The 9,782-nt window shown below is 48.5% G+C and overlaps 1 protein-coding gene across 1 annotated transcript in view; it reads left to right on the top strand.

Annotated features, from left to right (window-relative positions):
• The window catches only part of LOC143509838 (calcium-activated potassium channel subunit alpha-1-like), a 17,755-nt gene extending 8,195 nt beyond the window's left edge, over positions 1–9,560 (top strand). Inside the window, exons 19-27 of the mRNA XM_076998636.1 lie at positions 135–204; positions 2,860–2,998; positions 4,661–4,885; positions 5,245–5,458; positions 5,998–6,075; positions 6,372–6,502; positions 7,087–7,281; positions 7,627–7,730; positions 9,368–9,560. Coding sequence (XP_076854751.1) covers positions 135–204; positions 2,860–2,998; positions 4,661–4,885; positions 5,245–5,458; positions 5,998–6,075; positions 6,372–6,502; positions 7,087–7,281; positions 7,627–7,730; positions 9,368–9,539 — 1,328 coding nt within the window. The 3' untranslated portion in view covers positions 9,540–9,560. The remainder of the gene's footprint in view (positions 1–134; positions 205–2,859; positions 2,999–4,660; positions 4,886–5,244; positions 5,459–5,997; positions 6,076–6,371; positions 6,503–7,086; positions 7,282–7,626; positions 7,731–9,367) is intronic.
• The last annotated feature ends 222 nt before the right edge of the window (positions 9,561–9,782 follow it).

Here is a 9,782-nt window from a genome sequence, read left to right as displayed (position 1 = left end):
CAAGACACTAAAGCAAGACCTTAATACACCCACAATACAACACAAATGGTCATGTGATAGGATAAATGAGGTTTTGTGTGTGTGTGTGTGTGTGTGTGTGTGTGGTTGCGCATATGTGTGTCTACATGTTCCAGTATCCTTAATGACCCCCTCAGTCACAAGTCTTGGCTGCCCAAGACGTTCAATAGGAGTCCTTCCCTCCAGGTAAGGCATGCAGGACACACACACACACACACACACAAACAGACACCGTTAAGCACTTAGGTGTGTGTGTTTGAGAAAGAGATTGCTGTTACGTTCATCAGAATGACAGTGTGCAATAGTCTGCTGTCTGCAAATCTGTGTGTGTGTGCATATGTGTGTGTGCATGTGTGTAGTGAAATAGAGGACTGGATTGACAGAGTGATAAATGAGTACTGTTTCCCAGCCGGCATGACTCTCCACAGCAGTAATACTCAACCTGTCAGGGAGAGAGAGGGAATGTAGGCAGATGACTTACAGGGCAGATTAGAAGGGAGATAAATATGATCCCGCTTCCTATGTCAGCTTTCTAGAACCAAATCTGCAGTGCATCAGATCCGTGAGAAGTGAAAAAAGAAAGTGTGTAAGATAAAATCTGTGTATGTGTATGTAGTGAATGTGTGTATGTGTGTGTGTGCTGTCTGTGTTTTAAACAAAACAGATATGGGAATATATAACAGTTACGTGTAAGGATATTGTTTTTGTAGTACTCTCACCAATGATCATGATGTAGTTGTGGAATTCGTAAAGACCACACGGGACACGTTTTGGTTCACCTGTACTGTTTGACAGTGGCTGACATGTACTCTGCCATTAACCTATCACTAACACACCTGGATGAAAACATCTTTCTGTGTGAAAGATGTTCATAGACTTCAGGTCAGCAGACAACAAAATCATCCCACTGCAAAACAAAGACAAGTTCAGCCTTGTGGGTCTGAAGTTTCCCTCTGTAACTGGATCTTGGGCTTCCTGACTGGGAGACCTCAGTCTGTCAGGTTCAGCCACAACACCGCAGCACTGAACACTGGAGTCCCTCAGGGCTACGTGCACGGTGCATTACAGTTCATGCTACCAACTCGTGACAGTGCTGCCAAACACAACTCACAACTTGCGCAGTGCACAACCACAGAAGTAGGCCTCATGAGCAAGGCTGGTGACTCAGCATACACAGAGGAGACTGAGCAGATGTCCAGCTGAAGAGACCATAATCATAGTCTCCTAATGCTGAATTGTTGACATCAGGGGGACATGCGGTGATCACTCTTCGCTGCACTGCTATGGCACAGCTGTGAGAGACAACAGCTTCAAGCTCCTTCACGTGCACGTCACAGAGAACCTCTACCTAGTGGCCAGCAGAGCCTTCACCTCCCACATTTGAAGACATGAGCAAACATGCTTCCTTCTGTCTTCAGCAGGACAATAGAGAGTGTCATGACCAGCTGTGTGTCCGTCTGGTACGGGAACTTTCTCACAGTCTGGTATGGAAACTGTCTTACCGCCTGATACGGGAACTGTCTCACAGTCTGGGAAGATCATCGTTGTCTTTCTACCCACCACCAACACCTCCTACCACAAACGCTACATCTGTAAGGGCAATAGCATTGTGTAGGATCCCTCCTACCCCATCCCAGTCTCTGCAAGCTCCTGCTGGAGGAGCCTGAGGAACCAGAGCATTCATGCCACCCACCAGCCTCCCTAACATCTTCTGGCCAGAGGGAGTCACACCACCTAACACTCTGCTGCCCTGAAATGCCCACATGGACTCATCCGTCTTTCTATCCTTGACTCGTCCCATCACTCACCTCTAAGTGTACAGACAGCTTTTCCTCCACACGTTCAGTTTCAACCAGATTCAGGGATTAGTATTCCAGTATGGGCACTTCCTTCACACATCCACATCCTTCTACTGATGTTACTGACACACACCCACCACACACACCCCACACATCATGACAAACCGGGTACAGTAGTGTGCAGTTTTTCTCATAGAACTCCTCAGATAGCACATACTGAGGTCATTAAATGGACTTCAAATATGTGCATATTTATATATATATATATATATCAGTAGCGAACCGTGACCTTTAAACCTGGGCCCGCTACCCCCCCCCCCTCCCCCCCGAAATTTTTTTTTTCCTTTCTTAATAAACTAAATAAAGAAAAACTGAGACGACAGTACAGCTTTAAAAACGCAATAAACAATAATATCTGTACTAGATAACATCTTAAGCAAAATAAGTTTCCAAACAAAATAAGGTTCACAGCTCCGTGGTTCTCGGAAGCGGAATATGTAAACAACGCGCACGAGGACGTCAAAGGGATGAATCGAAACTAGCTAGCGATGGTGCTAACGACAGCTAGCGTCGCCACAGCGGGCGGAAATTATCATACAGTTAAGCCCGCCCACTAAGAGAGAAGATATGATTGGTCAATTTTGCTGTCATTTGAAACTGGTATTGCGCTGAATTATAACTGCCAGGCCCTCTGTAAACGAACAGCGGGCATCACAGTCCTGATAGGGGGAGACACAGGCTCACAGGCTTCCACTCAACCCCTCACCTTCCAACACAGATTGAATAGACACGGGTGAATATTTTATTTGCTTATATTTTTGTAATTGTTTAGATGTCGAATGTCAAATTGTAAGTAGATAAAATAAAATTGGATAATTATATATATAATGCTTTAAGAATATTTTAGGCCCTCTGAGAGGGCGTAGAGGGCCCTGACGGTTCCCCACTGATATATATATATATATATATATATATATATATATATATATATATATATATTATATAACTGTGTGTGTGTGTGTGTGTGTGTGTGTGTGTGTAGCTCCAAGCAGAAGTATGAGCTGTGGCTAACTGGACAACGGGAGCAGCAGCATACTGGTTGTCTGGAGAAGGACGTGCAGCTGGACACTACTGGAATGTTCCATTGGTGTCCCCCCATGTCTCTGCAGGACATCACCCTGGTGCGTAGGGTGTAGCCAGGGGTGCGGAGTTCATATGGGTGTCACCAGTGTGAGGGAGCTTAACTGGCAGATATGGGGGTATGTCTGGGCAGACGTGAGACGATATGGGGCAGACGGTGGTCAGAACGTGAGCTGTGATGATGGAGGGGGTGGGGTGGTGTAGAGCGCAGGTAACTACACCCATTAAAGAGAACAATGGAAGGACTGATGGATCAGTTGTTTCTAGTCGTGTGGATGGTGGTCATGTTTAAACTGTGTTCCTACTCCTGTAGGCACGTTTGTAGAGTCCTTCTGGTTTTTGCTGGAACTCTCTCTCTCATTTTCCATTTTTCATATTACACATATTCATAGTCAAACTGCATTTCAAAACCCATTATCTGTTACAACAGAGGTCCTGTGTCAGTTAGAATTTGTGGTTGTTTCCTTATGAGGTATCTTCAGAGTCATAGCCAAGACAGATTGATTTATGGTTTTATTTAATATATATATCGCATTAGCAGTAGGTCAGAAGGTAGCACTGCTTCTAATCCCTGAGCTTGATTCAGATGTTGCACTCACATCCTACAGCGCCGTGATGGAAGTTTGGCTTCTTCCTTCTGCCAGACGCAGAATCACTTCATTCAGCAAACACTCTCAGCACCGAGGAACTGAACTGGGCCCGTTGAGCACGAGAACACAGTGCGTCTCTGAACTCTTGAGAGCTGCCTCCTCAAGTCTTCTGTTCTGTCTTCTCCACGCCGCGACCCAGACAGCCATCGTGCTCCACCGTCTTTAAGGGGTTATCAGTTTTCCAAATGTGCTCACAGGAACCGAGGACAGAGGAGAGAGAAGGTTCTCAAAGTGAGGAAACACAGGCGTCTTTTCTTCTTGTAGCATGTGCCGTATGCCTACGGGTTAAAATCTCCACCTCCAAGCTCATCTGGTTCAGTTTAAAAGCGGTTGGTGCCAGTGAGATTTTTGCCGTTGTCAGTAGGCAGCTGCCTCTGCTGTAACACACACGTACTCTGACCTTGTCTCAGGTGTTATAACCCACTCACATCTTTCTCAGACCTGTTTGGTCTGGTCAGTTCGGTCAGGGCTTATTCGTCTTTACATGGTTTTCTAAGGAAAACCTTCTTTTGAGAAGTGCTTAGGACCCCAGTTCTACTGGAAGTCCTTGTGGAAGATCTTGTGGAAAACCTGGCAAAACACCTGCTGGAATACTTTGTTGAGTACCTGGTGTAGTACCTGGTGGAGTACCTGTTGGGTCTGTGTTTATAGTCCTCCTCCATAATGAATGCACCTGTCTCTGCAAATGCCCCATCCCCTGTGCCAGAAACACCCTGCAGCATCTCACTGCCTCCCTGTATGTCACGGCTCAGGTGTGTGTGTGTGTGTGTGTGTGGGGGGGGGGGTGCTACTACCTCTGCAAACAGTTCTGATGGACAACTGCTAACTTCAGCAGGGCTGCTGTCACATGTAGGACTCTCCTAATGCTGTAAAGATGAAAGACTTTGGTACCTAAAGCCTTTAAGACCTTCACCAGAATCGAGGCTCAGGTGGACATTTCACATTTGAACCTTTGTTTGCTTGTGCATGCGTGTGTGTGTGTGTGTGTGTGTGTGTGTGTTTGTGCATGCGTGTGTGTGTGATTGTGTGTGGCTGTGCTCCTACCCTTCAAAGACGCGGCAGACAGCTCGTGAGTTGTCCCTGAGGAACCATGTGCTGGTGTGTGTGTTTGGAGATGAAGGCTCTAGCCTGCTAGGCCTAGGCGACTTCCTCATGCCCCTGAGGGCCAGCAGTCTAACGGTCCCTGAGCTCAAAACCGTTGTCTTCCTCGGAGAGCCACAGTACTTCAGCAGAGAGTGGATGAATATTAACTACTTCCCCAAGATCCTCTTCCTGCCTGTGAGAAGCCTAACCTGCTTATATGTTTGTCTATGCATGTGATGTACAGGTGTGTGTGGCAGTAAATCAAATGGCTCTGTGATGCTTCTCTCCATTTCTCTCTTTCCCCCTCTCTCTCTCTACTCTCCCTATGTCTCTCTCCCTCTCTCTCTCTCTCTCTCTCCCTCTCCCTCTGTCCCTCTCTCTTTCTACTTTCCTTATGTCTCTCTCTCTCTCTCTCCCTCTCTCCCTCTGTCCCTCTCTCTACTCTTCCTATGTCTGGCTCTCTCTCCCTCTCTCCCTCTCTATATCTCCATGTCTCTCTCTCCCTCCCTCCCTCTCCCCCCCTCTCTCTCTCTTTCTCTCTCTCTCTCTCTCAGGGCTCTCCTCTCTGCGGTGCTGATCTGCGGGCTCTGAGTGTGGAGAACTGTGCCATGTGTGTGGTTCTGAGTGCCTTTAGCAGTCTGGGAGAAGCGGAGCCGGCCATGCAGGACAAGGAGACTATCCTGTCCTGTATTAACCTCTACCACATCCACTTCAGTCCGGAGCAGAGCCTCATACACACACACGCCAGCACACACTCGCAAACCTATGGTGAGAAAGCTACGCACACACAAATCCTGAGTGTTTGGTGCCATGTTGCCATTAGTACTCCACACGTGTGTGTGTGTGTGTGTGTGCATGTGTGGGTGTGTGTGCGTGCATGTGTGTATGTAGCACAGCAGCTGTGAAGGTTGACAAATAAACCCATTAGCGTGATTAACCTTGATGGGCTCAACGTGGTTGCCAGCAGCACTTTCTGGCTAATGACACAATTAATTCATAATTAAGACATGATGTTTAATGAGTGCAGTAGTGTGTGGGAGAGAGGAGACTTCACTACCTTTGTTACTTCATTATACGGCCAAGCACTGATTCTGCTCAATCTACCCCATCCACAACCCCCCCCCCCCCCCCCCCCAGCACGTCCACATAATGTATCACTTATTGTACTCATATCCAGAAATAATATAATCAGTAATTCTCACTAAGCGTTTGTGTTTTGAGTTTTAACACATTAGTAATATGACGAGGATATTTACATATGTACATACACTGTGCGTATTTTTAAGATTACGATGTGTGTTTTGTAGAGTCTGTTGGCCCTCGGTTACCGGAGACATCATATCCAACACGAACTGGCGCTACAGTCCCTCTGCTGGTAGATCTTGGTATTGCAGCCAACTCTTTTCCTCTGCTTAGTAATGGGATAGTTAGATGTCAAACAAAAACGTCCAGCAACGCGAACTCTCTGATCTGTATGTGACTGTGTGCTTCTCTGTGTCTGTGTGGCTGTGTGTTTATCCACTTGTCTGTTTTCTGTGTGTCTGTTTGTGCCTCTGTGTTTGTGTTCCGGGTACGGCTTCCTGTCTGTCTGCTTCTCTCTCTCTCTCTCTCTCTCTCTCTCTCTCTCTGCCCATCTTCTACTGTTTCTCTGCCTGTCTCTCTCCCTGCTGTGTGTGTGTAGTTAACACGTCTAACGTACAGTATGTCAGTAAGGTGGACAGTGCTCACAGTGTCTCCAGTCTGGCCCTCACTCAGGCCTTTGCAGTGGGCTCAGTGTTCTCTGTAGACCTGCTAGACTCCCTAGTGGCTGCTGTGAGTATACACACACACACGGACACACACTTACACACAAATGGACACACACACACACACACACATGGACACACACAGTCATACACACACACACACACACACACTGTGTGTCATTCTCTCTTTATCTTTTTTTTTTCTTTTTATGATTTATTGGCATGACTAATTATAACATTTTGCCAAAGCAGAAAAAAGAAGATACTTCATATAAATATTTAACAAAAAACTAAATTCATTACATATACATGAATGTATTAATAAACATACAAACTCAATTACCATACCAGCATAGTTAGTGTTTATGTATATGTGTCATGGAAATAAACCAATTTCTTTAATAATAAGTTTGTCACAAAGCAAACTTCCTCTATTTCTCTTTCTGTCTCATTCTCTCCCGCATTCTCCATCTTTCCCTGTTTTTCTCATTCTCTCACTCCCTCTCCCTCTCTCTGTATCTCTCTCTCTCATTTGAACCTCCCTCAGTCATGTAGTCATGTAGTAGGTCAGAGTTGGGGGGGTGTTGGGCTCCATTATTGTGCAGTACGAGAGAACCGGGCGTCTCTAACCGAGCACCTGTGCACCTGCAGACCTACTTCAACGCTAACGTCCCGGCTCTGATCTGCACGCTGGTGACTGGGGGGGACACACCGCTGCTGGAGGCTCAGCTGGCCGAGGACAACCAGCTGCAGGAGGGGGTCATGACCCCCAGACTTTTGGCCCAGCGCCAACGCCCCAAACTCGCCATGCTCGCCCTGAACGAGCCGCCACTCAACTGCTTCACTGTGAGAACGAGGGAATTAGAGAGAGAGGAGGATGGAGCGGGAGGGAGAGAAGGAGGGAGAGAGAGAGAGATGAGGGCACACGTTTAGTTTATTAATCGTTACTTGTTGACTGCTGTCTCAGTGTTGCCATCCTGATGACATTATAATGTGAAGGCAAAGAAAGAGATGTGGAGCATGAAGGGGTGTAGAACAAATGGAGGTGTAGAACAGGTGGAGGTGTAGAACAGGTGGAGGTGCATCTGCCAGGGGAACCCGAAAGATTAATTTTTCAGTTTATTGAGCCAGGATACCAAAACCTCTTTGAATACCTGTGTCTTGAGTGCGTATGTGTGTGTGTGTCTGCAGTGTCATGTCTTTAAGGATCTGTTCTGCAAGGCTTTGGACTCTATGGAGATCCTGTGCTTTGGTCTGTACCGCCTGCTGGACCCACCCAACCCCTCTATGAAGAGGTGAGTGTCCCACCCAACCCCTCTATGAAGAGGTGAGTGTCCCACCCAACCCCTCTATGAAGAGGTGAGTCTCCCGCCCTACCCCTCTCTGAAGAGGTGAATAACCCGCCCAACCACTCTCTGAAGAGGTGAGTCTCCCACCCAACCCCTCTCTGAAGAGGGGAGTCTCCCACCCAACCCCTCTATGAAGAGGTGAGTCTCCCGCCTAACCCCTCTATGAAGAGGTGAGTCTCCCTCCCAACCCCTCTCTGAAGAGGTGAGTCTCCCACCCAACCCCTCTCTGAAGAGGTGAGTCTCCCTCCCAACCCCTCTCTGAAGAGGTGAGTCTCCCACCCAACCCCTCTATGAAGAGGTGAGTCTCCCGCCCAACCCCTCTATGAAGAGGTCAGTCTCCCACCCAACCCCTCTCTGAAGAGGTGAGTCTCCCACCCAACCCCTCTATGAAGAGGTGAGTCTCCCGCCCAACCCCTCTCTGAAGAGGTGAGTCTCCCGCCCAAACCCCTCTCTGAAGAGGTGAGTCTCCCACCCAACCCCTCTCTGAAGAGGTGAGTATCCCGCCCAACCCCTCTATGAAGAGGTGAGTATCCCGCCCAACCCCTCTATGAAGAGGTGAGTATCCCGCCCAACTCCTCTATGAAGAGAGGAGTCTCCCGCCCAACCCCTCTATGAAGAGAGGAGTCTCCCTCCCCACCCCTCTCTGAAGAGGGGAGTCTCCCGCCCAACCCCTCTCTGAAGAGGTGAGTCTCCCGCCCAACCCCTCTCTGAAGAGGTGAGTCTCCCACCCAACCCCTCTATGAAGAGGTGAGTCTCCCGCCCAACCCCTCTATGAAGAGAGGAGTCTCCCGCCCAACCCCTCTATGAAGAGGGGAGTCTCCCGCCCAACCCCTCTCTGAAGAGGTGAGTCTCCCGCCCAACCCCTCTCTGAAGAGGTGAGTCTCCCACCCAACCCCTCTATGAAGAGGTGAGTATCCCGCCCAACCCCTCTATGAAGAGGTGAGTATCCCGCCCAACCCCTCTATGAAGAGAGGAGTCTCCCGCCCAACCCCTCTCTGAAAAGGTGAGTCTCCCGCCCAACCCCTCTCTGAAAAGGTGAGTCTCCCGCCCAACCCCTCTCTGAAGAGGTGAGTCTCCCTCCCCACCCCTCTCTGAAGAGGTGAGTCATCTCTTGTGCAGGCCCACCAGTCCTTTAGCACTGAGCTGCCCCACCATGGTCACCTGTACATGTCAGATCCACTCACCCAACACCCACCCACCACAACACCCACCCGCCCCAACACTGACCCACCACAACACCCACCCCAACACTGACCCACCCAACACCCACCTGCCTCAACACTGACCCACCACAACACCCACCTGCCTCCAACACCCACCTACCACAACACCCACCCAACACCCACCTGCCCCAACACTGACCCACCACAACACCCACCCAACACCCACCTGCCCCAACACTGACCCACCACAACACCCATTCTACATTCTGTGCTCTTTGTGCTTGTGTGATCTATTTTCTAACAGGTACTTGTGTTCTGAGAGGATTGTTCACTACTGACTGACCTTTAGCTAATTTTTATTGTATAATATAACAAACACTCTACTTGCAACTAGCAGAGTTTTGTGTGTTGTGCTGGCAGGTTTGTGATCACCAACCCTCCTGCAGAATTGCCCCTGAAGATAACAGATAAGGTCTACTGCTCTGTACACTTTCACCAGAGCCACCTGCTGTGTGGTGGGCATCCTGATGTCCTGCCCCGGGACCCAGGCTCCGCCCACAGCACTCACACCCCACCCACACCCAGGGTTTAGATCACAGCAGGACTTCCCAACCTTCAGATATATTACCAATAAAACCAATGCATGCCACTCATGACACTGTCTCCTCCTCTAACTGTCTATCTCTCAATCCAGCTGTCTGTCTTCTCCTCTGTCTATCTCTCAATCCAGCTGTCTGTCTTCTCCTCTGCCTGTCTGTGTGTAGTTTTGTTTGCATGTGCTAAGAAATAATGAATGTGCATTATAAAGGTTGTTATATAAGGTACAACTGTACCA

This window comes from Brachyhypopomus gauderio, chromosome 3 (assembly GCF_052324685.1).
Source record: "Brachyhypopomus gauderio isolate BG-103 chromosome 3, BGAUD_0.2, whole genome shotgun sequence".
Lineage (NCBI taxonomy): Eukaryota > Metazoa > Chordata > Actinopteri > Gymnotiformes > Hypopomidae > Brachyhypopomus > Brachyhypopomus gauderio.
This window is presented reverse-complemented; position numbering and strand designations above follow the sequence as displayed.